Source organism: Oncorhynchus tshawytscha, unplaced genomic scaffold (assembly GCF_018296145.1).
Source record: "Oncorhynchus tshawytscha isolate Ot180627B unplaced genomic scaffold, Otsh_v2.0 Un_contig_5029_pilon_pilon, whole genome shotgun sequence".
NCBI lineage: Eukaryota > Metazoa > Chordata > Actinopteri > Salmoniformes > Salmonidae > Oncorhynchus > Oncorhynchus tshawytscha.
In genome coordinates, this window is record NW_024608450.1 from 27,867 (window position 1) to 54,137 (window position 26,271).

A 26,271-nucleotide genomic window follows, 5' to 3' on the forward strand; every position below is an offset into this window, starting at 1 on the left:
GAGGGTACTACTAGTTCCTCAAGGTGTAGGGTAATATGTTGAGGGTACTACTAGTTCCTCAGGGTGTAGGGTAATATGTTGAGGGTACTACTAGTTCCTCGGGGTGTAGGGTAATATGTTGAGGGTACTACTAGTTCCTCAGGGTGTAGGGTAATATGTTGAGGGTACTACTAGTTCCTCAGGGTGTAGGGTAATATGTTGAGGGTACTACTAGTTCCTCAGGGTGTAGGGTAATATGTTGAGGGTACTACTAGTTCCTCAGGGTGTAGGGTAATATGTTGAGGGTACTACTAGTTCCTCAGGGTGTAGGGTAATATGTTGAGGGTACGACTAGTTCCTCGGGGTGTAGGGTAATATGTTGAGGGTACTACTAGTTCCTCAAGGTAAAGGGTAATATGTTGAGGGTACTACTAGTTCCTCAAGGTGTGGGGTAATATGTTGAGGGTACTACTAGTTCCTCAGGGTGTACGGTAATATATTGAGGGTACTACTAGTTCCTCAGGATGTAGGGTAATATACGTCTTATAGGTAATATCTTTATCAAACCCGCTTTTTCTTATACAATGACAGAACTCCTTCCTGCCGTCCTCACTTCCAAAAATCCCTTTCTTATACTATTCCAATTTAATGCCTTTAATATTCCACCATTCGTCGTCCTCCTCCGTATCAAAAATCCACTTATAAGCGGCTCTCAGTCCTCAAACAAAATAACCAATTCTCGATTCGTTTATCTCCCCACCCACTGCTCATTTCACTCACACCAAACACGTAAGGACAGACAACAGTTTATTTCTATCTTTCTGGTGTCCCATAGGTTTTCGCCTGTTTCAGAACGGTTCTCTCAGAAACAGCTTCTGTCCGTGATGCTTTTACATACCAGCGAAACACTGAACTCCCACTTCTTATAAATTACAGACTTCGATATAACAGGTGTCTGGTTACTTAATAATTTGGTGATCAGAGAAGGAGGTTCAGGTTCCATCCAGTAGTGTTACACTCACTCACTCCTGGCAAGCTCGCCAAATGTTGGTTCCACTTTTCTGGACTCCGTTATTTATTTAACAAATAAGGAATACTCAAAATGTGCACGTATAAATCATAACCATTTTAATCAAAATACAGCTGTAGACAGAAGTCAAAGATCAAACATCAGACATACAACTGATGTCTCTCCAGAGTTCTGCAAAATAGACAAGGTCTAAGTTGCTTTTATATGTTTGCAGTCAACCCCTAGTGATGTAACTGCCTACATCAACACCTTCTACTCATGAGACCAAGGCCATGCATATACAGTTTTACAGACTTTTTTTACCCCGTTTTATCCCCAATTTCGTGGTATCCAATTGTTTTAGTAGCTACTATCTTGTCTCCTCGCTACAACTCCCGTACGGGCTCGGGAGAGACAAGGGTTGAAAGTCATGCGTCCTCCGATACACAACCCAACCAAGCCGCACTGCTTCTTAACACAGCGCCATCCAACCCGGAAGCCAGCCGCACCAATGTGTCGGAGGAACCACAGTGCACCTGGCAACCTTGGTTAGCGCGCACTGCGACGGCCCGCCACAGGAGTCGCTGGTGCGCGATGAGACAAGGACATCCCTACCGGCCAACCCCTCCCTAAACCGGACGACGCTAGGCCAATTGTGCGTTGCCCCACGGACCTCCCGGTCGCGAACCCAGGGTCTCTGGTGGCACAGCTGGCGCTGCAGTACAGCGCCCTCAACCACTGCGCCACCCGAGAGGCCTGTTTTCGACATTTTGACAATAACGAGACAATCATTATCAGTGGTGTAAAGTACTTAAGTAAAAACACTTTAAAAGTACTACTTAAGTACAAACACTTTAAAGTGCTACTTAAGTAGTTTTTGGGGGTATCTGTACTTCACTTTACTATTTATATTTTTTGACAACTTTTACATTTACTACATTGCCTAAGAAAATTATGTACTTTTCCCCCTGACACCCAAGAGTACTCGTTATATTTTGAATGGTTAGCAGGACAGGAACATGGTCCGATTCACACACTTATCAAGAGAACATCCTGGTTATCTCTACTGCCTCTGATCTGGAGGACTCACTAAACAGAGAACATCCCTGGTCATCCCTCCTGCCTCTGATCTGGAGGACTCACTAAACAGAGAACATCCCTGGTCATCCCTACTGCCTCTGATCTGGAGGACTCACTAAACAGAGAACATCCCTGGTCATCCCTCCTGCCTCTGATCTGGAGGACTCACTAAACAGAGAACATCCCTGGTCATCCCTACTGCCTCTGATCTGGAGGACTCACTAAACAGAGAACATCCCTGGTCATCCCTACTGCCTCTGATCTGGAGGACTAACTAAACAGAGAACATACCTGGTCATCCCTGCTGCCTCTGATCTGGAGGACTCACTAAACAGAGAACATCCCTGGTCATCCCTACTGCCTCTGATCTGGAGGACTAACTAAACACAAATGCTACGTTTGTAAATTATGCCTGAGTGTTGGCGTGTGTCCCTGGCTATATCCATCAATAAATAAATCAAATACAAATGGGGCTGTGTTGTTTGCTTAATATAAGGAATATGAAAGTATTCAAACTTTTACTTTTGATACTTAAAAAGGATATTTAAAACCAAATACTTTTACTCAAGTAGTATTTTACTGGGTGACTTTCACTTTTACTTCAGTAACTTTCTGTTAAGGTATTTATACTTTTAATCAAGTCTGGTACTTTTTCCTCCACTAGTCATTATTCAAATGACAAAACATGTGATTTAATTATATTTTTGTCAAAATGACCAAGACTAGACTATATCACAAAAACGAATGCCAAAATGAACACTGTGCAGTTAGGCTTGTTTTAATATTTGTTCTGTGCCAACTTCCCTAAGAAGCTTTCGTACCACTCCCAGTCCCACCCAGTCTTTTGTCATCATGTACGTACATAATCTACTCTGTGAGCTCATGGCTCGGTTTGAAACACGGAACTAGACATGAATGGGTATTGGATAGGGTATGTCGTGATCAGTAAAGCGCAAATGTCTACAGTCATCCAGACATGGACAGGTGACATTCCTTGGTTAGTTTAGGCGTTGGGAGTGTAATCTGTCCATTTATTTTTAAAGTCTGCCTGTCGGTTTCTATCGGGACTAATCATGTTGTCATTCGGGAAAATGCGTAAACGCATCGAGCCGGTGGTTTTATGTGCCCAAATAGCCAGCGCGTTTTTCGACACCGGTTTGCAGATGGTGGTCAAGGAGAGATGCGCCAACATGACCGACGCGCTCTCTCCCACCCCCACCGAAGACAGCCGGCAGAAAGCTATGTCCAACTTCTACATGATATATAATATGCTGGCCAAATTCGTACCGATCCTACCCGCTATTCTTTTAGCCAAGGTAAATCGATACATTGTTTTATTCCTGGATCGTTTTTTTATATATAGCCTATTGTCGTACTTAAATGGCAACTTTGTGTGTTTCATTAAATATGTCTAATACAATTCATTCATACATCCATCCAAGGTAGGGGACCTGGGGTACCGGAAGATCCCCATCGTGATCCCTCTGGTGGGTTACCTGGTCTCCAGAGTGGTCCTGCTCCTGGTCATAGTGATGGATCTCCCGATACAGGCTATGTTCGGGGGTGGTGGTCCACGGACTCAGCGGCGGGTTCTGCTCCTACTGGGCCGGGGTCATGGCCCTGGTGTCGCTCACCTCCACCGAGGAGGACCGCTCTCTCCACATGATGCATATTGAACTGGTCTACGGAGTAGCCGGTCTCGTCGGTAGTCTAGCGTCGGGGCACCTCTTCCAGTTGTACAGTGTGGATTTTAAACAGGGGACTCTGTTAGTGAGCCTGAGTGTTTTCCTCTACTTTTTGTGTCTTATCTACACAACCTTCTTCTTTCTAATGCCAAGTGTCTCGACAAGCGCGCAGGAGCGCAACGAGACCAATGGCTTCTTCACTGAGCGAAATTCCAGGAATATATTGAACATTCTGCTTCTCTTCGCGAGCGGTATTTTATATGACGTGGCCGTGGGAGGTGGGATGGAGATACTGGTGACCTTTGAGATGAAGGAGCCCCTGAACTGGAGTGCTACACAGGTAAGTTCAAATATATTTTATTTGGGGGTAAAAAAAAAAAAACATATAAATATATATATTACATGATTAGTCCTGATTAAATCAAACAAGATGTGCATTTTGTAGCCTGGTTTTACCAGTCTGTTTGTACCATCATGTCACTCCTTGCCCTGTCATGCCAAACATGTTTGACAAAGAGTTGGAATGATAGCACAAAACAAAGATCTAGGACAAAAACCTTATTTCAGAGTTATGACTTGTGAGAATTAACTCTTGCAATATCGGGCTCTGGTTAAACCAAAACACATCAACAGGTAGGTTACGGTAACGCCGCCGGGTTCGTGGTTTTCCTGACGAGCTTCCTGGGTGTCATGGTAATGTCCAGATGGGTGAGTGACGTCACCCTCATCATCATCGGCATGGTGTCCTTCGCTGCCGGGATCTACTTCATGGCCTTCGTCACGGCAACATACATGTTCTATCTGGGTAAGATAATAATATGTTTTATTTACAGTGCCCTTATCAGAGTGTAATTACATGTATTTACAGTAGCCAATTACATTTAGTACAGTAGCCAATAATTTATGATAGATTTATGAGAACTGTACTTTGCCCAAGAAAATCTAACTGCTTGGACAAATGCCTGCAGGCAGGCAGACAGGCAGACAGGCAGACAGGCAGACAGACAGGGAGACAGACAGGCAGACAGAGAGGCAGACAGGCAGGCACACATACATCTCCGCCTGCAGTAACTCTGTCATTGAGTTGGAATGAGGAAGGAGACTGTTCCAGGCCTCCACAATGTAGCATGGTGTGATGGTGTGTGAAGACTTGTTTTTAAATAAACAAGGTGCCGCTGTCTTTTTAAATATACTAAATCAGACATCCTCCTCTATGTTTCAGCTTCTCATTTCTGACAGGGTTTACAGGTTGTGTAGATCAATGGTGTGGAGGGGGAGGGAGGTTAGTGTGTGTGTGTGTGTGTGGTGGGGGAGGGTAGTGTGTGTGTGAGAGAAGGGGAGGGTAGTGTGTGTGTGTGTGTGTGTGTGTGTGTGTGTGTGTGTGTGTGTGTGTGTGTGGAGGGGGAGGGTAGTGTGTGTGTGAGAGAAGGGGAGGGTAGTGTGTGTGTGTGTGTGTGTGTGTGTGTGGAGGGGGAGGGTAGTGTGTGTGTGAGAGAAGGGGAGGGTAGTGTGTGTGTGTGGAAGGGGGAGGGTAGTGTGTAGAGGGGGGGGTAGGGTAGTGTGTGGAGGGGGGGAGGGTAGTGTGTGTGGAAGGGGAGGGTAGTGTGTGTGTGGAAGGGGGAGGGTAGTGTGTATGTGTGTGGAGGGGGTAGGGTAGTGTGTGGAGGGGGTAGGGTAGTGTGTGGAGGGGGAGGGTAGTGTGTGTGTGAGAGAAGGGGGAGGGTAGTGTGTGTGTGTGTGTGGAAGGGGGAGGGTAGTGTGTGTGTGTGTGTGTGTGGAAGGGGGAGGGTAGTGTGTGTGTGAGAGAAGGGGGAGGGTAGTAGGTGTGTGTGGAAGGGGGGGGAGGGTGTGTGTGTGTGTGTGGAAGGGGTAGGGTAGTGTGTGTGTGTGGAGGGGAGGTAGGGTAGTGTGTGTGTGTGGAGGGGGAGGTAGGGTAGTGTGTGTGTGTGGAAGGGGGAGGTAGGGTGTGTGTGTGTGTGTGTGTGTGTGTGTGTGTGTGTGTGTGTGTGTGTGTGTGTGTGTGTGTGTGTGTGTGTGTGTGTGTGTGTGTGTGTGTGTGTGTGTGGAAGGGGAGGTAGGGTAGTGTGTGTGTGTGTGTGGAAGGGGGAGGTAGGGTAGTGTGTGTGTGTGGAAGTGGGAGGTAGGGTAGTGTGTGTGTGTGGAAGTGGGAGGTAGGGTAGTGTGTGTGTGTGGAGGGGAGGTAGGGTAGTGTGTGTGTGTGTGTGGAAGGGGAGGTAGGGTAGTGTGTGTGTGTGGAGGGGGAAGTAGGGTAGTGTGTGTGTGTGGAGGGGGAGGTAGGGTAGTGTGTGTGTGTGGAGGGGAGGTAGGGTAGTGTGTGTGTGTGGAGGGGGGAGGTAGGGTAGTGTGTGTGTGGACAGGTAGTTACTACAGGGAGAGGTAGTTACTATTGGGAGAGGTAGTTACTACAGGGAGAGGTAGTTACTACAGGGAGAGGTAGTTACTACAGGGAGAGGTAGTTACTACAGGGAGAGGTAGTTACTACAGGGAGAGGTAGTTACTACAGGAGAGGTAGTTACTACAGGGAGAGGGAGTTACTACAGGGAGAGGTAGTTACTGTAGGAGAGGTAGTTACTACATGGAGAGGTAGTTACTACAGGGGAGGTAGTTACTACAGGGGAGAGGTAGTTACTACAGGAGAGGTAGTTACTACAGGAGAGGTAGTTACTACAGGGAGAGGTAGTTACTACAGGGAGAGGTAGTTACTACAGGAGAGGTAGTTACTACAGGGAGAGGTAGTTACTACAGGAGAGGTAGTTACTACAGGGAGAGGTAGTTACTACAGGGAGAGGTAGTTACTGTAAGGAGAGGTAGTTACTACAGGGAGAGGTAGTTACTACAGAGAGAGGTAGTTACTACAGGGAGAGGTAGTTACTACAGGGAGAGGTAGTTACTACAGGGAGAGGTAGTTACTACAGGAGAGGTAGTTACTACAGGAGAGGTAGTTACTACAGGGAGAGGTAGTTACTACAGGGAGAGGTAGTTACTACAGGAGAGGTAGTTACTACAGGAGAGGTAGTTACTACAGGGAGAGGTAGTTACTACAGGAGAGGTAGTTACTTCAGGGAGAGGTAGTTACTACAGGGAGGTAGTTACTACAGGAGAGGTAGTTACTACAGGGAGAGGTAGTTACTTCAGGGAGAGGTAGTTACTACAGGGAGAGGTAGTTACTACAGGGAGAGGTAGTTACTACAGGGAGAGGTAGTTACTACAGGGAGAGGTAGTTACTACAGTGAGAGGTAGTTACTGTAGGAGAGGTAGTTACTACAGGGAGAGGTAGTTACTACAGGGAGAGGTAGTTACTACAGGGAGAGGTAGTTACTACAGTGAGAGGTAGTTACTACAGGGAGAGGTAGTTACTACAGGAGAGGTAGTTACTATTGGGAGAGGTAGTTACTACATGGAGAGGTAGTTACTACAGGGAGAGGTAGTTACTACAGGGAGAGGTAGTTACTACAGGGAGAGGTAGTTACTACAGGAGAGGTAGTTACTACAGGGAGAGGTAGTTACTACAGGGAGAGGTAGTTACTACAGGGAGAGGTAGTGGAAACACTAGAGTATAAGTGGTGCTCCCCTATCGACGGGTTTCAACAGAATTGTGGTTAGACTCACTTCTTTCTTACAAAATCACCCAGGAGGCTGAACAGACTAGAACACAATAGTTACTACAGGGAGAGGTACCCAGGAGGCTGAACAGACTAGAACACAATAGACCCTAAACATATTCTGCTGGAATGGTCACCTGATCTTGTCTGTAATTCTTCACCTGAATTGTTTTTGTATTCACACCCTTCCTCACATTTCTGTTTCAGCTCGAGCCCTGACCCTGTTTGCTCTGATTCCCATGCCAACCATCCGGGCTCTGCTGTCTAAACAGGTGAACGGCTCATCGTACGGTAAGTCCTGTGGTTCATGTCTGTCTCTCAACCATAACTGCGGCCGTATGTGTCAAGCGTCTCAAAGTTAACGGTGCTGATTTAGGATCCGTTTTACCTTTTTAGATCACAATGAATATGATTACATGGATCTAGACCTGTTGGTGTTTACAATCCAGATCTAGACCTGTTTGTGTTTAATCCAGATCTAGACCTGTTTGTGTTTACAATCCAGATCTAGACCTGTTTGTGTTTAATCCAGATCTAGACCTGTTTGTGTTTACAATCCAGATCTAGACCTGTTTGTGTTTACAATCCAGATCTAGACCTGTTTGTGTTTACAATCCAGATCTAGACCTGTTTGTGTTTACAATCCAGATCTAGACCTGTTTGTGTTTACAATCCAGATCTAGACCTGTTTGTGTTTACAATCCAGATCTAGACCTGTTTGTGTTTACAATCCAGATCTAGACCTGTTTGTGTTTACAATCCAGATCTAGACCTGTTTGTGTTTGCATTCCAGTCCTTGCCACTCCATTCATAATACGCCACACATATTTGGCAAATGACATAGAGGACAAGGAGGCGTCACTACAGACCCTGGTTCGATTCAAAGGTTGTATCACAACCGGCCGTGATTGGGAGTCCCATAGGGCGGTGTCCAATTGGCCCAGCGTCGTTAGGGTTTGGCCCGGGGTAGATCGTCATTGTAAATAACAATTTGTTCTTAACTGACTTTCCAAGTTAAATAAAAGGTTCAATAAATAAGCAAACAGAAGAGACTTCCTGACCTTTCCATTGATCACATACTGTACGCACCGATGTGTCATTCACTCACATCTGCTATGACACAACGCAGTTGGCTAACCACTGTTTATATACTCACTTTCTGGAGCCTGCAACGTAGGGTGACGCAAGTCATGAATGACAACGCATTCCCTTACAACACAGAGTGCTAGGGTGAAGCCAGTAGGGTGGATTAGTGTCACCAGTAGGGTGGATTAGTGTCATGTTAGGGAGAAACCAGTAGGGTAGATTAGTGTCACCAGTAGGGTAGATTAGTGTCACCAGTAGGGTGGATTAGTGTTACCAGTAGGGTGGATTAGTGTCACCAGTAGGGTGGATTAGTGTCATGTTAGGGAGAAACCAGTAGGGTAGATTAGTGTCATGTTAGGGGGAAACCAGTAGGGTGGATTAGTGTCATGTTAGGGTGAAACCAGTAGGGTAGATTAGTGTCATGTTAGGGGAAACCAGTAGGGTGGATTAGTGTCATGTTAGGGAGAAACCAGTAGGGTAGATTAGTGTCATGTTAGGGAGAAACCAGTAGGGTAGATTAGTGTCACCAGTAGGGTGGATTAGTGTCATGTTAGGGTGAAACCAGTAGGGTAGATTAGTGTCATGTTAGGGGAAACCAGTAGGGTGGATTAGTGTCATGTTAGGGAGAAACCAGTAGGGTAGATTAGTGTCATGTTAGGGAGAAACCAGTAGGCTGGATTAGTGTCACCAGTAGGGTGAATTAGTGTCATGTTAGGGAGAAACCAGTAGGGTAGAATAGTGTCATGTTAGGGAGAAACCCGTAGTGTAGATTAGTGTCATGTTAGGGAGAAACCAGTAGGGTGGATTAGTGTCATGTTAGGGAGAAACCAGTAGGGTAGATTAGTGTCATGTTAGGGAGAAACCAGTAGGCTGGATTAGTGTCACCAGTAGGGTGAATTAGTGTCATGTTAGGGAGAAACCAGTAGGGTAGAATAGTGTCATGTTAGGGAGAAACCCGTAGTGTAGATTAGTGTCATGTTAGGGAGAAACCAGTAGGGTGGATTAGTGTCATGTTAGGGAGAAACCAGTAGGGTGGATTAGTGTCACCAGTAGGGTGGATTAGTGTCATGTTAGGGAGAAACCAGTAGGGTAGATTAGTGTCATGATAGGGAGAAACCAGTAGGGTAGAATAGTGTCATGTTAGGGAGAAACCCGTAGGGTAGATTAGTGTCATGTTAGGGAGAAACCAGTAGGGTGGATTAGTGTCACCAGTAGGGTGGATTAGTGTCACCAATAGGGTGGATTAGTGTCACCAGTAGGGTGGATTAGTGTCATGTTAGGGAGAAACCAGTAGGGTAGAATAGTGTCATGTTAGGGAGAAACCAGTAGGGTAGATTAGTGTCACCAGTAGGGTAGATTAGTGTCATGTTAGGGAGAAACCAGTAGAGTAGATTAGTGTCACCAGTAGGGTAGATTAGTGTCATGTTAGGGAGAAACCAGTAGGGTGGATTAGTGTCACCAGTAGAGTAGATTAGTGTCATGTTAGGGAGAAACCAGTAGAGTAGATTAGTGTCACCAGTAGGGTAGATTAGTGTCATGTTAGGGAGAAACCAGTAGAGTAGATTAGTGTCACCAGTAGGGTAGATTAGTGTCATGTTAGGGAGAAACCAGTAGGGTGGATTAGTGTCACACGTAGGGTAGATTAGTGTCATGTTAGGGAGACACCAGTAGAGTAGATTAGTGTCATGTTAGGGAGAAACCAGTAGGGTAGATTAGTGTCACCAGTAGGGTAGATTATTTTCATGTTAGGGAGAAACCAGTAGGGTAGATTAGTGTCACCAGTAGTTTAGATTAGTGTCATGTTAGGGAGAAACCAGTAGGGTAGATTAGTGTCATGTTAGGGTGAAACCAGTAGGGTAGATTAGGGTCATGTTAGGGAGAAACCAGTAGGGTAGATTAGTGTCACCGGTAGGGTAGATTAGTGTCATGTTAGGGAGAAACCAGTAGGGTAGATTAGTGTCACCAGTAGGGTAGATTAGTGTCATGTTAGGGAGAACCCAGTAGGGTAGATTAGTGTCATGTTAGGGTGAAACCAGTAGGGTAGATTAGTGTCATGTTAGGGAGAAACCAGTAGGGTAGATTAGTGTCATGTTAGGGAGAAACCAGTAGGGTAGATTAGTGTCACCAGTAGGGTAGTTTAGTGTCATGTTAGGGAGAAACCAGTAGGGTAGATTAGTGTCATGTTAGGTGAAACCAGTAGGGTAGATTAGTGTCATGTTAGGGAGAAACCAGTAGGGTAGATTAGTGTCATGTTAGGGAGAAACCAGTAGGGTAGATTAGTGTCATGTTAGGGAGAAACCAGTAGGGTAGATTAGTGTCACCAGTAGGGTGGATTAGTGTCATGTTAGGGAGAAACCAGTAGGGTAGATTAGTGTCATGTTAGGGAGAAACCAGTTTGGTAGATTAGTGTCACCAGTAGGGTGGATTAGTGTCATGTTAGGGAGAAACCAGTAGGGTAGATTAGTGTCACCAGTAGGGTAGATTAGTGTCATGTTAGGGAGAAACCAGTAGGGTAGATTAGTGTCACCAGTAGGGTAGATTAGTGTCATGTTAGGGAGAAACCTGTAGGGTAGATTAGTGTCACCAGTAGGGTAGATTAGTGTCATGTTAGGGAGAAACCAGTAGGGTAGATTAGTGTCATGTTAGGGTGAAACCTGTAGGGTGGATTAGTGTCATGTTAGGGAGAAACCAGTAGGGTAGATTAGTGTCACCAGTAGGGTAGATTAGTGTCATGTTAGGGAGAAACCAGTAGGGTAGATTAGTGTCATGTTAGGGAGAAACCAGTAGGGTAGATTAGTGTCATGCTAGGGAGAAACCAGTAGGGTAGAATAGTGTCATGTTAGGGAGAAACCCGTAGGGTAGATTAGTGTCATGTTAGGGAGAAACCAGTAGGGTGGATTAGTGTCACCAGTAGGGTGGATTAGTGTCACCAATAGGGTGGATTAGTGTCACCAGTAGGGTGGATTAGTGTCATGTTAGGGAGAAACCAGTAGGGTAGAATAGTGTCATGTTAGGGAGAAACCAGTAGGGTAGAATAGTGTCATGTTAGGGAGAAACCTGTAGGGTAGATTAGTGTCATGTTAGGGAGAAACCAGTAGGGTAGATTAGTGTCACCAGTAGGGTAGATTAGTGTCATGTTAGGGAGAAACCAGTAGGGTGGATTAGTGTCACCAGTAGAGTAGATTAGTGTCATGTTAGGGAGAAACCAGTCGAGTAGATTAGTGTCACCAGTAGGGTAGATTAGTGTCATGTTAGGGAGAAACCAGTAGAGTAGATTAGTGTCATGTTAGGGAGAAACCAGTAGGGTAGATTAGTGTCACCAGTAGGGTAGATTAGTGTCATGTTAGGGAGAAACCAGTAGGGTGGATTAGTGTCATGTTAGGGAGAAACCAGTAGGGTAGATTAGTGTCATGTTAGGGGAAACCAGTCGGGTAGATTAGTGTCATGTTAGGGAGAAACCAGTAGGGTAGATTAGTGTCACCAGTAGGGTGGATTAGTGTCATGTTAGGGAGAAACCAGTAGGGTAGAATAGTGTCATGTTAGGGAGAAACCCGTAGGGTAGATTAGTGTCATGTTAGGGAGAAACCAGTAGGGTGGATTAGTGTCATGTTAGGGAGAAACCAGTAGGGTGGATTAGTGTCATGTTAGGGAGAAACCAGTAGGGTGGATTAGTGTCACCAGTAGGGTGGATTAGTGTCACCAATAGGGTGGATTAGTGTCACCAGTAGGGTGGATTAGTGTCATGTTAGGGAGAAACCAGTAGGGTAGAATAGTGTCATGTTAGGGAGAAACCAGTAGGGTAGATTAGTGTCATGTTAGGGAGAAACCAGTAGGGTGGATTAGTGTCATGTTAGTGAGAAACCAGTAGGGTGGATTAGTGTCATGTTAGGGAGAAACCAGTAGAGTAGATTAGTGTCATGTTAGGGAGAAACCAGTAGGGTAGATTCGTGTCACCAGTAGGGTAGATTAGTGTCATGTTAGGGAGAAACCAGTAGGGTGGATTAGTGTCACCAGTAGACTAGATTCGTGTCATGTTAGGGAGAAACCAGCAGAGTAGATTAGTGTCACCCGTAGGGTAGATTAGTGTCATGTTAGGGAGACACCAGTAGAGTAGATTAGTGTCATGTTAGGGAGAAACCAGTAGGGTAGATTAGTGTCACCAGTAGGGTAGATTATTTTCATGTTAGGGAGAAACCAGTAGGGTAGATTAGTGTCACCAGTAGTTTAGATTAGTGTCATGTTATGGAGAAACCAGTAGGGTAGATTAGTGTCATGTTAGGGTGAAACCAGTAGGGTAGATTAGGGTCATGTTAGGGAGAAACCAGTTGGGTAGATTAGTGTCACCGGTAGGGTAGATTAGTGTCATGTTAGGGAGAAACCAGTAGGGTAGATTAGTGTCACCAGTAGGGTAGATTAGTGTCATGTTAGGGAGAACCCAGTAGGGTAGATTAGTGTCATGTTAGGGTGAAACCAGTAGGGTAGATTAGTGTCATGTTAGGGAGAAACCAGTAGGGTAGATTAGTGTCATGTTAGGGAGAAACCAGTAGGGTAGATTAGTGTCACCAGTAGGGTAGTTTAGTGTCATGTTAGGGAGAAACCAGTAGGGTAGATTAGTGTCATGTTAGGGTGAAACCAGTAGGGTAGATTAGTGTCATGTTAGGGAGAAACCAGTAGGGTAGATTAGTGTCATGTTAGGGAGAAACCAGTAGGGTAGATTAGTGTCATGTTAGGGAGAAACCAGTAGGGTAGATTAGTGTCACCAGTAGGGTGGATTAGTGTCATGTTAGGGAGAAACCAGTAGGGTAGATTAGTGTCATGTTAGGGAGAAACCAGTTTGGTAGATTAGTGTCACCAGTAGGGTGGATTAGTGTCATGTTAGGGAGAAACCAGTAGGGTAGATTAGTGTCACCAGTAGGGTAGATTAGTGTCATGTTAGGGAGAAACCAGTAGGGTAGATTAGTGTCACCAGTAGGGTAGATTAGTGTCATGTTAGGGAGAAACCTGTAGGGTAGATTAGTGTCACCAGTATGGTAGATTAGTGTCATGTTAGGGAGAAACCAGTAGGGTAGATTAGTGTCACCAGTAGGGTAGATTAGTGTCATGTTAGGGAGAAACCAGTAGGGTAGATTAGTGTCATGTTAGGGTGAAACCAGTAGGGTAGATTAGTGTCATGTTAGGGAGAAACCAGTAGGGTAGATTAGTGTCACCAGTATGGTAGATTAGTGTCATGTTAGGGAGAAACCAGTAGGGTAGATTAGTGTCATGTTAGGGAGAAACCTGTAGGGTAGATTAGTGTCACCAGTAGGGTAGATTAGTGTCATGTTAGGGAGAAACCAGTAGGGTAGATTAGTGTCACCAGTAGGGTAGATTAGTGTCATGTTAGGGAGAAACCAGTAGGGTAGATTAGTGTCATGTTAGGGTGAAACCTGTAGGGTGGATTAGTGTCATGTTAGGGAGAAACCAGTAGGGTAGATTAGTGTCACCAGTAGGGTAGATTAGTGTCATGTTAGGGAGAAACCAGTAGGGTAGATTAGTGTCATGTTAGGGAGAAACCAGTAGGGTAGATTAGTGTCATGTTGGACCACTACGTATACCACACTACATTTTAGTTCTGGTTTAACCGAGATTAGGTCCCAATATAGTCCACTACTAAGCCTTTCATATCTTTAGGGGTTAAGGTGCCATTTGGGGCTCAGCCCTGTTTTCTGACGAGGAGAATAACAATAACAACGCTGTCGTTAGTATGTGGTTGAACCAGAACAGGTGATCCTCTTCCCTGTTCTGCTGTTACGAGGTTAAAAAGGGGAAGATACAACTGGCATGCAACACGTCAAGCTATTGAACACCCCCGGCATGAAGAGATGTGCTTTCCTTCTGACGCCATCTTTAGCCAGGCGTCCTCAACTAGCTTGTTCATCCAGTTCTGGTTTAATTATAACATACCATCCCAAATAGAACCCTATTCCCTGTATAGTAAACTACTTTAGACCAGAGCCCTATGGAACCCTATTCCCTATATAGTGCACTACTTTAGACCAGAGCCCTATGGAACCCTATTCCCTATATAGTGCACTACTTTAGACCAGAGCCCTATGGAACCCTATTCCCTATATAGTGCACTACTTTAGACCAGAGCCCTATGGAACCCTATTCCCTATATAGTGCACTACTTTAGACCAGAGCCCTATGGAACCCTATTCCCTATACAGTGCACTACTTTAGACCAGAGCCCTATGGAACCCTATTCCCTATATAGTGCACTACTTTAGACCAGAGATCTATGGAACCCTATTCCCTATATAGTGCACTACTTTAGACCAGAGCCCTATGGAACCCTATTCCCTATATAGTGCACTACTTTAGATCAGAGCCCTATGGAACCCTATTCCCTATATAGTGCACTACTTTTGACCAGAGCTATATGGGTTAAGTTTACACCATAGGGAATAGGGTGCCATTTGAGATGGAGACTGCCTGTTATTATAACCCTCTCCATGATATTTATACAGTCAGAATGGCTTTCTGTTTGTTAAGAATTGAATAGACTTGGAAACGAGAGAAGATAGGAAATGTATTTTACCCATTGACATAATCCCTGCACCAAGCTGCTTCCTTCTCAGACCAACAGTAGCACCCTCTATATTCTAGTTTGTAAGAACCAAATATACCTTCCAGATCATTGCACTTTTTGATACAAGTACCAAACTTGGTACACTAATACCAGATCCCTTTATGGAACATTGATGTGATTGGAGGCAGTCTGGGAAGCCTGTCAGTCAACCAGGACATTTGAATAGATTTCCTGTCAGAATAAAATAGGGTGAAATACGACTTTGTAACGTCATCTACCCAACTAAATCAGCCCCACCAATAATACAGACAACACTTCTGATCATAAAATACCAAAGACCTCCATGGAGGTCATATTGAGGTCTTTGTGATAGTGCCACCAAATTTCACACAGTCAGGGCATGTCTAAAGAAGTATTTTTGGTGGGCAGACTACACATTAGGTTGGAGTGGGCAGACTACACATTAGGTTAGCAGACTACACATTAGGTTGGGTGGGCAGACTACACATTAGGTTTGCAGACTACACATTAGGTTAACAGATTAGACATTAGGTTGGAGCGGGCAGACTACACATTAGGTTTGCAGACTACACATTAGGTTAGCAGACTACACATTAGGTTTGCAGACTAGACATTAGGTTAGCAGACTACACATTAGGTTAGCAGACTACACATTAGGTTAGCAGACTACGCATTAGGTTTGCAGACTACACATTAGGTTAGCAGACTACACATTAGGTTTGCAGACTAGACATTAGGTTAGCAGACTACACATTAGGTTAGCAGACTACACATTAGGTTAGCAGACTACGCATTAGGTTAGCAGACTACGCATTAGGTTTGCAGACTACACATTAGGTTAGCAGACTACACATTAGGTTAGCAGACTACACATTAGGTTAGCAGACTACACATTAGGTTAGCAGACTACACATTAGGTTAGCAGACTACACATTAGGTTAGCAGACTACACATTAGGTTAGCAGACTACACATTAGGTTAACAGATTAGACATTAGGTTGGAGCGGGCAGACTACACATTAGGTTTGCAGACTAGACATTAGGTTAGCAGACTACACATTAGGTTTGCAGACTACACATTAGGTTAGCAGACTACACATTAGGTTTGCAGACTACACATTAGGTTAGCAGACTACACATTAGGTTAGCAGACTACACATTAGGTTAGCAGACTACACATTAGGTTTGCAGACTACACATTAGGTTAGCAGACTACACATTAGGTTTGCAGACTACACATTAGGTTAGCAGACTACACATTAGGTTAGCAGACTACACATTAGGTTAGCAGACTACACATTAGGTTAGCAGACTACACATTAGGTTAGCAGACTACACATTAGGTTGGAGCGGGCAGACTACACATTAGGTTAGCAGACTACACATTAGGTTAGCAGACTACACATTAGGTTAGCAGACTACACATTAGGTTAGCAGACTACACATTAGGTTAGAGCAGGCAGACTACACATTAGGTTAGAGCAGGCAGACTACACATTAGGTTAGCAGACTACACATTAGGTTAGCAGACTACACATTAGGTTAGCAGACTACACATTAGGTTAGCAGACTACACATTAGGTTAGCAGACTACACATTAGGTTAGCAGACTACACATTAGGTTAGCAGACTACACATTAGGTTAGCAGACTACACAATAGGTTAGCAGACTACACATTAGGTTAGAGCAGGCAGACTACACATTAGGTTAGCAGACTACACATTAGGTTAGCAGACTACACATTAGGTTAGCAGACTACACATTAGGTTAGCAGACTACACATTAGGTTAGCAGACTACACATTAGGTTAGCAGACTACACATTAGGTTAACAGACGCTAGACGTGACGCTTTGCATTCAGGCCAAAGACTTCAATCTTGGTTTCATCTGAGCCTCTAATTACAGCAAAGTTGGTTCCTGTCTTGGTCACGTTCGTGCTGTTGAACCACCCCCCCGCAAAAAAAAAATAGTTTGATAATAGCGCCTCCCACTAGCCAGGCGACTGCTGCATGGTGCAGCCGGCAAAACGCAGAAGTAGTGAACATGACCTTAGATCACACAAAGGCAACAGTCAAACTATTTGTATCCCATAATGCAACACATTTTGAAAGGCATTTGTGCTTCACAGGGATCACCCTCATCTCACTGCAGCTGTCCTTTAAGATCGCTAGCCTGGCCTACACTCCCATCTACACCAAGGTGTACCAGGCTACGCTGGACTGGTTCCCCGGGTTCGTCTTCACCCTGTCCAGCATTATCACCGTCCTGGCCACCATACCTGTCAGGTACGTTATGACATCATCAGTCCTAGCCACCATACCTGTCAGGTAAGATGTGACATCATCAGTCTTAGCCATCATACCTGTCAGGTAGGTTATGACATCATAAGTCCTGGCCACCATACCTGTCAGGTACGATATGACATCATCAGTCCTGGCCACCATACCGGTCAGGTACGATATGACATCATCAGTCCGGGCCACCATACCTGTCAGGTACGATATGACATCATCAGTCCTGGCCACCATACCTGTCAGGTACGATATGACATCATCAGTCCTGGCCACCATACCAGTCAGGTACGATATGACATCATCAGTCCTGGCCACCATACTAGTCAGATAAGATGTGACATCATCAGTCCTAGCCACCATACCTGTCAGGTACGATATGACATCATCAGTCCTAGCCACCATACCTGTCAGGTAAGTCGTGACATCATCAGTCCTAGCCACCATACCTGTCAGGTAAGCTGTGACATCATCAGTCCTAGCCACCATACCTGTCAGGTAAGATGTAACATCATCAGTCCTAGCCACCATACCTGTCAGGTAAGATGTGACATCATCAGTCCTAGCCACCATACCTGACAGGTAAGATGTGACATCATCAGTCCTAGCCACCATACCTGACAGGTAAGATGTGACATCATCAGTCCTAGCCACCATACCTGACAGGTAAGATGTGACATCATCAGTCCTAGCCACCATACCTGTCAGGTAAGATGTGACATCATCAGTCCTAGCCACCATACCTGACAGGTAAGATGTGACATCATCAGTCCTAGCCACCATACCTGACAGGTAAGATGTAACATCATCAGTCCTAGCCACCATACCTGTCAGGTAAGATGTGACATCATCAGTCCTAGCCACCATACCTGACAGGTAAGATGTGACATCATCAGCCCTAGCCACCGTTTTTTACCCTGAGTTTCCACTTGCCTTGAACTCACTGAAGTGGGAGAGTTCCCAGTTCACAGCTGTTTTGAACACAGCACCAGTACGGGGTTACAAAGAACATTTCCAATACTTGTTACACGGTACAAGAATAATGACAGAAATAAGGACCCTGTCATGTAAAGCGTCACCACATTTCCTTTGTACGATGTTTCTCTCTCCTCCAGCATGGTGGGCTGCAGATCTGGCCGGGCTGACTGTTACGAGAGGATCCTGGGGAACTGACGGTTACGAGAGGATCCTGGGGAACTGACGGTTAGGCCCTCCTCGCCGTCTCTGTGACACTGGAGCCGATGTCAGCAGCACTTACCATGAATGCAATCGCTGCAAAAACGCATTGTTGGTAGTTACACAACGCGTCTTTTGAATAAATCCCAGGCCTGAGCCCAATCAACATGTCCAACACAGGGCTGATACAGGGCTGATACAGGGCACTATTGAAAACACTGGCATTCTCTAGAGCCCTCAAATTCTGGACCTCCAAGCCAGTTTGATGTTCCCGTCACTGTGAAAGAACTCCGGTGAAACAGAGCTGAATTAACTTGAAATACTTTACTGTCACTTTTTAATGCATTATGTTTTTGCATTTGAACTATTGTGTTCTTTATTGTGTATCAAAAGCATTTGAGTGAACAGATTAAATACGTTTCTTTATTGGTCCAATATCTAAAATCATTTGAGGTAAAGATAGTTGCATCAAAACAACATCCATATCCAGTCTATTATTTAAATATGTTGTTCCAACATCAACATGTACATATTTTGATTCAATAGTAAACAATGCACACTGAAAAGGAGGACAGTAGAGAGAGAGAGAGAACAACAGGAGGACAGTAGAGAGAGAGAGAGAACAACAGGAGGACAGTAGAGAGAGAGAGAGAACAACAGGAGGACAGTAGAGAGAGAGAGAACAACAGGAGGACAGTAGAGAGAGAGAGAGAGAACAACAGGACAGTAGAGAGAGAGAGAGAACAACAGGAGGACAGTAGAGAGAGAGAACAACAGGAGGACAGTAGAGAGAGAGAGAGAACAACAGGAGGACAGTAGAGAGAGAGAACAACAGGAGGACAGTAGAGAGAGAGAGAGAACAACAGGACAGTAGAGAGAGAGAGAGAACAACAGGACAGTAGAGAGAACAACAGAGAACAACAGAGAGAACAACAGGAGGACAGTAGAGAGAGAGAACAACAGGAGGACAGTAGAGAGAGAGAGAGAACAGGAGGACAGTAGAGAGAGAGAGAGAACAACAGGAGGACAGTAGAGAGAGAGAGAGAACAACAGGAGGACAGTAGAGGGAGAGAGAACAACAGGAGGACAGTAGAGAGAGAGAGAACAACAGGAGGACAGTAGAGAGAGAGAGGACAGTAGAGAGAGAGAGAGAACAACAGGAGGACAGTAGAGAGAGAGAGAGAACAACAGGAGGACAGTAGAGAGAGAGAACAACAGGAGGACAGTAGAGAGAGAGAGAGAACAACAGGACAGTAGAGAGAGAGAGAGAACAACAGGACAGTAGAGAGAGAGAGAGAGAACAACAGGACAGTAGAGAGAGAGAGAGAACAACAGGAGGAACAACAGGAGGACTGTAGAGAGAGAGAGAGAACAACAGGAGGACAGTAGAGAGAGAGAGAACAACAGGAGGACAGTAGAGAGAGAGAGAGAACAACAGGACAGTAGAGAGAGAGAGAGAACAACAGGAGGACAGTAGAGAGAGAGAGAGAACAACAGGAGGACAGTAGAGAGAGAGAACAACAGGAGGACAGTAGAGAGAGAGAGAGAACAACAGGAGGACAGTAGAGAGAGAGAGAACAACAGGAGGATAGTAGAGAGAGAGAACAACAGGAGGACAGTAGAGAGAGAGAGAACAACAGGAGGACAGTAGAGAGAGAGAGAACAACAGGAGGACAGTAGAGAGAGAGAGAGAACAACAGGACAGTAGAGAGAGAGAGAGAACAACAGGAGGACTGTAGAGAGAGAGAACAACAGGAGGACAGTAGAGAGAGAGAGAACAACAGGAGGACAGTAGAGAGAGAGAGAACAACAGGAGGACAATAGAGAGAGAGAGAGAACAACAGGAGGACAGTAGAGAGAGAGAGAGAACAACAGGAGGACAGTAGAGAGAGAGAGAGAACAACAGGAGGACAGTAGAGAGAGAGAACAACAGGAGGACAGTAGAGAGAGAGGGAGAATAACAGGAGGACAGTAGAGAGAGAGAGAGAACAACAGGAGGACAGTAGAGAGAGAGAACAACAGGAGGACAGTAGAGAGAGAGAGAACAACAGGAAGACAGTAGAGAGAGAGAGAACAACAGGAGGACAGTAGAGAGAGAGAGAGAACAACAGGAGGACAGTAGAGAGAGAGAGAGAACAACAGGAAGACAGTAGAGAGAGAACAACAGGAGGACAGTAGAGAGAGAGAGAGAGAACAACAGGAGGACAGTAGAGAGAGAGAGAGAACAACAGGAGGACAGTAGAGAGAGAGAACAACAGGAGGACAGTAGAGAGAGAGAGAACAACAGGAAGACAGTAGAGAGAGAGAGAGAACAACAGGAGGACAGTAGAGAGAGAGAGAGAACAACAGGAGGACAGTAGAGAGAGAGAGAGAACAACAGGAGGACAATAGAGAGAGAGAGAAAACTACAGGAGGACAGTAGAGAGAGAGAACAACAGGAGGATAGTAGAGAGAGAGGGAGAATAACAGGAGGACAGTAGAGAGAGAGAGAGAAAACTACAGGAGGACAGTAGAGAGAGAGAACAACAGGAGGATAGTAGAGAGAGAGGGAGAATAACAGGAGGACAGTAGAGAGAGAGAGAGAAAACTACAGGAGGACAGTAGAGAGAGAGAGAACAACAGGAGGACAGTAGAGAGAGAGAGAACAATAGGACAGTAGAGAGAGAGAACAACAGGAGGACAGTAGAGAGAGAACAACAGGAGGACAGTAGAGAGAGAGAGAGAACAACAGGAGGACAGTAGAGAGAGAGAGAGAGAACAACAGGAGGACAGTAGAGAGAGAGAGAGAACAACAGGAAGACAGTAGAGAGAGAGAGAGAACAACAGGAGGACGGTAGAGAGAGAGAGAGAACAACAGGAGGACAGTAGAGAGAGAGAGAGAACAACAGGAGGACAGTAGAGAGAGAGAGAGAACAACAGGAGGACAGTAGAGAGAGAGAACAACAGGAGGATAGTAGAGAGAGAGAGAGAACAACAGGAGGACAGTAGAGAGAGAGAGAGAACAACAGGAGGACAGTAGAGAGGGGGACCAACAGGAGGACAGTAGAGAGAGAGAACAACAGGAGGATAGTAGAGAGAGAGAGAGAACAACAGGAGGACAGTAGAGAGAGAGAGAACAACAGGAGGACAATAGAGAGAGAGAGAGAACAACAGGAGGACAGTAGAGAGAGAGAGAACAATAGGAGGACAGTAGAGAGAGAGAGAACAACAGGAGGACAGTAGAGAGAGAGAGAACAACAGGAGGACAGTAGAGAGAGAGAACAACAGGAGGACAGTAGAGAGAGAGAGAACAACAGGAGGACAGTAGAGAGAGAGAGAGAACAACAGGACAGTAGAGAGAGAGAGAGAACAACAGGAGGACAGTAGAGAGAGAGAGAGAACAACAGGAGGACAGTAGAGAGAGAGAGAACAACAGGAGGACAGTAGAGAGAGAGAGAGAACAACAGGAGGACAGTAGAGAGAGAGAGAACAACAGGAGGACAGTAGAGAGAGAGAGAACAACAGGAGGACAGTAGAGAGAGAGAGAACAACAGGACAGTAGAGAGAGAGAACAACAGGACAGTAGAGAGAGAGAGAGAGAGCAACAGGAGGACAGTAGAGAGAGAGAGAACAATAGGAGGACAGTAGAGAGAGAGAACAACAGGAGGACAGTAGAGAGAGAGAACAACAGGAGGACAGTAGAGAGAGAGAGAGAACAACAGGACAGTAGAGAGAGAGAGCGAGAGAGAGCAACAGGAGGACACTAGAGAGAGAGAGAGAACAACAGGTGGACAGTAGAGAGAGAGAGAACAACAGGAGGACAGTAGAGAGAGAGAGAGAACAACAGGAGGACAGTAGAGAGAGAGAACAACAGGAGGATAGTAGAGAGAGAGGGAGAACAACAGGAGGATAGTAGAGGGGGAGAACAACAGGAGGACAGTAGAGAGAGAGAGAACAACAGGAGGACAGTAGAGAGAGAGAGAGAACAACAGGAGGACAGTAGAGAGAGAACAACAGGAGGACAGTAGAGAGAGAGAGAGAGAACAACAGAGGACAGTAGAGAGAGAGAGAGAACAACAGGAGGACAGTAGAGAGAGAACAACAGGAGGACAGTAGAGAGAGAGAGAGAGAACAACAGGAGGACAGAGAGAGAGAGAGAGAACAACAGGAGGACAGTAGAGAGAGAAACAACAGGAGGACAGTAGAGAGAGAGAGAACAACAGGAGGACTGTAGTGAGGGAGAACAACAGGAGGACAGTAGAGAGAGAGAGAGAACAACAGGAAGACAGTAGAGAGAGAGAGAACAACAGGAGGACAGTAGAGAGAGAGAGAGAGAGAACAACAGGAGGACAGTAGAGAGAGAGAGAGAGAACAACAGGAAGACAGTAGAGAGAGAGAGAGAGAGAGAACAACAGGAGGACAGTAGAGAGAGAGAGAGAGAACAACAGGAGGACAGTAGAGAGAGAGAACAACAGGAGGACAGTAGAGAGAGAGAGAACAACAGGAGGACAATAGAGAGAGAGAGAGAGAAAACTACAGGAGGACAGTAGAGAGAGAGAGAACAACAGGAGGACAGTAGAGAGAGAGAGAACAACAGGAGGACAGTAGAGAGGACAGAGAGAGAGAACAACAGGAGGACAGTAGAGAGAGAGAGAACAACAGGAGGACAGTCGAGAGAGAGAGGAAACAACAGGTGGACAGTAGAGAGAGAGAGAGAGAGATAGAGAGAACAACAGGACAGTAGAGAGAGAGAGAGAACAACAGGAGGACAGTAGAGAGAGAGAACAGGAGGACAGGAGAGACAGAGAGGGAGAACAACAGAGGACAGGAGAGAGGAGGACAGTAGAGAGGAGAACAACAGGAGGACAGTAGAGAGGGAGAACAACAGGAGGACAGTAGAGAGGAGAGAACAACAGGAGGACAGTAGAGAGAGAGAACAACAGGAGGACAGTAGAGAGAGAGAACAACAGGAGGACAGTAGAGAGAGAGAACAACAGGAGGACAGTAGAGAGAGAGAGAGAACAACAGGAGGACAGTAGAGAGAGAGAGAACAACAGGAGGACAGTAGAGAGAGATAACAACAGTAGAGGACAGAGAGAGATAGAGAGAACAACAGGAGGACAGTAGAGAGAGAGAACAACAGGAGGACAGTAGAGAGGGAGAACAACAGGAGGACAGTAGAGAGGAGAACAACAGGAGGACAGTAGAGGGAGAACAACAGGAGGACAGTAGAGAGGGAGAACAACAGGAGGACAGTAGAGAGGGAGAACAACAGGAGGACAGTAGAGAGAGAGAACAACAGGAGGACAGTAGAGAGAGAGAACAACAGGAGGACAGAACAACAGGAGGAGAGAGAACAACAGGAGGACAGTAGAGGAGAACAACAGGAGGACAGTAGAGAGAGAGAACAGGAGGACAGTAGAGAGAGAACAACAGGAGGACAGTAGAGAGAGAACAACAGGAGGACAGTAGAGAGAGAACAACAGGAGGACAGTAGAGAGAGAACAACAGGAGGACAGTAGAGAGAGAACAACAGGAGGACAGTAGAGAGAGAGAACAGGAGGACAGTAGAGAGAGAACAACAGGAGGACAGTAGAGAGAGAGAGAACAACAGGAGGACAGTAGAGAGAGACTTGAGGACAACAGGAGGACACAACAGGAGGACAGTAGAGAGAGAGAACAACAGGAGGACAGTAGAGAGAGAGAACAACAGGAGGACAGTAGAGAGAGAGAACAGGAGGACAGTAGAGAGAGAACAACAGGAGGTCAGTAGAGAGAGAGAACAACAGGAGGACAGTAGAGAGAGAACAACAGGAGGACAGTAGACAGAGAGATAGAGAACAACAGGAGGACAGTAGAGAGAGAGAGAACAACAGGAGGACATTAAAGAGAGAGAACAACAGGAGGACAGTAGAGGAGAACAACAGGAGGACAGTAGAGAGAGAACAACAGGAGACATTAAAGAGAGAGAACAACAGGAGGACAGTAGAGAGAAAGAACAACAGGAGGACAGTAGAGAGAGAGAACAACAGGAGGACAGTAGAGAGAAAGAACAACAGGAGGACAGAGAGAGAGAGAACAACAGGAGGACAGTAGAGAGAGAGAGAGAACAACAGGAGGACAGTAGAGAGAGAGAGAGAACAACAGGAGGACAGTAGAGAGGGAGAACAACAGGAGGACATTAAAGAGAGAGAACAACAGGAGGACAGTGGAGAACAACAAGAGGACAGTAGAGAGAGAGAGAACAACAGGAGGACAGTAGAGAGAGAGAGAGAACAACAGGAGGACAGTAGAGAGAGAGAACAACAGGAGGACAGTACAGAGAGAGAGAACAGGAGGACAGTAGAGAGAGAGAACAACAGGAGGACAATAGATTGAACAACAGGAGGACAGGAGAGAGAGAACAACAGGAGGACAGTAGAGAGAGAGAGAACAACAGGAGGACAGTAGAGAGAGAGAGAGAGAACAACAGGAGGACAGTAGAGAGAGAACAACAGGAGGACAGTAGAGAGAGAACAACAGGAGGACAGTAAAGAGAGAGAACAACAGGAGGACAGTAGAGGGAGAGAACAGGAGGACAGTAGAGAGAGAGAGAACAACAGGAGGACAGTAGAGAGAGAGAGAACAACAGGAGGACAGTAGAGAGAGAGAGAGAACAACAGGAGGACAGTAGAGAGAGAGAACAGGAGGACAGTAGAGAGAGAGAGAACAACAGGAGGACAGTACAGAGAGAGAGAACAACAGGAGGACAGTAGAGAGAGAGAACAACAGGAGGACAATAGATTGAACAACAGGAGGACAGTAGAGAGAGAGAGAACAGGAGGACAGTAGAGAGAGAGAACAACAGGAGGACAGTAGAGAGAGAGAACAACAGGGGACAGTAGATAGGGAGAACAACAGGAGGACATTAGAGAGAGAGAGAACAGGAGGACAGTAGAGAGAGAGAGAGAACAGGAGGACAGTAGAGAGAGAGAGAACAACTAGGAAGCCCACATAATCATAGGAGTCATTGGATCTGATTGTGGGTAAAGCCACAACACAGCCACACCAGATCTGACCCACTCTAAAACAGTAGGACCCAATCAGGGATACCTGGGGGTACTTAGCCTATCCACATGGGGTGCTTGACAATAGTCATGAGACCACAGACAAAACTCTGTCCAGCTGCTTGAAGAAGAGAAAACCATCTATTCTGAAAGGACAGGTTGAAGGACTGGTCGGTTGACTAGTTCAGAGACAGCTTGAAGAACTGGTCGGTTGACTAGTTCAGAGACAGGTTGAAGGACTGGTCGGTTGACTAGTTCAGAGACAGGTTGAAGGACTGGTCAGTTGACTAGTTCAGACAGATTGAAGGACTGGTCGGTTAACTACTTCAGAGACAGGTTGAAGGACTGGTCGGTTGACTAGTTCAGAGACAGGTTGAAGGACTGGTCGGTTGACTAGTTCAGAGACAGGTTGAAGGACTGGTCGGTTGACTAGTTCAGAGACAGCTTGAAGGACTGGTCGGTTGACTAGTTCAGAGACAGGTTGAAGGACTGGTCGGTTGACTAGTTCAGAGACAGGTTGAAGGACTGGTCGGTTGACTAGTTCAGAGACAGGTTGAAGGACTGGTCGCTTGACTAGTTCAGACAGATTGAAGGACTGGTCGGTTAACTAGTTCAGAGACAGGTTGAAGAACTGGTCGGTTGACTAGTTCAGAGACAGGTTGAAGGACTGGTCGGTTGACTAGTTCAGAGACAGGTTGAAGGACTGGTCGGTTGACTAGTTCAG

The 26,271-nt window shown here is 45.7% G+C and overlaps 1 protein-coding gene across 1 annotated transcript; it reads left to right on the top strand.

Moving 5' to 3' along the window:
- Window positions 1-2,934: 2,934 nt before the first annotated feature.
- LOC112236262 (thymic stromal cotransporter homolog) lies at window positions 2,935-18,954 on the top strand. Its single transcript, XM_042313179.1, is given in 7 exon segments — window positions 2,935-3,384; window positions 3,511-3,629; window positions 3,631-4,093; window positions 4,387-4,558; window positions 7,584-7,667; window positions 17,184-17,340; window positions 18,462-18,954. Coding segments are annotated over 7 exon segments (1,296 nt in total). The 5' UTR covers window positions 2,935-3,141; the 3' UTR covers window positions 18,520-18,954.
- The last annotated feature ends 7,317 nt before the right edge of the window (window positions 18,955-26,271 follow it).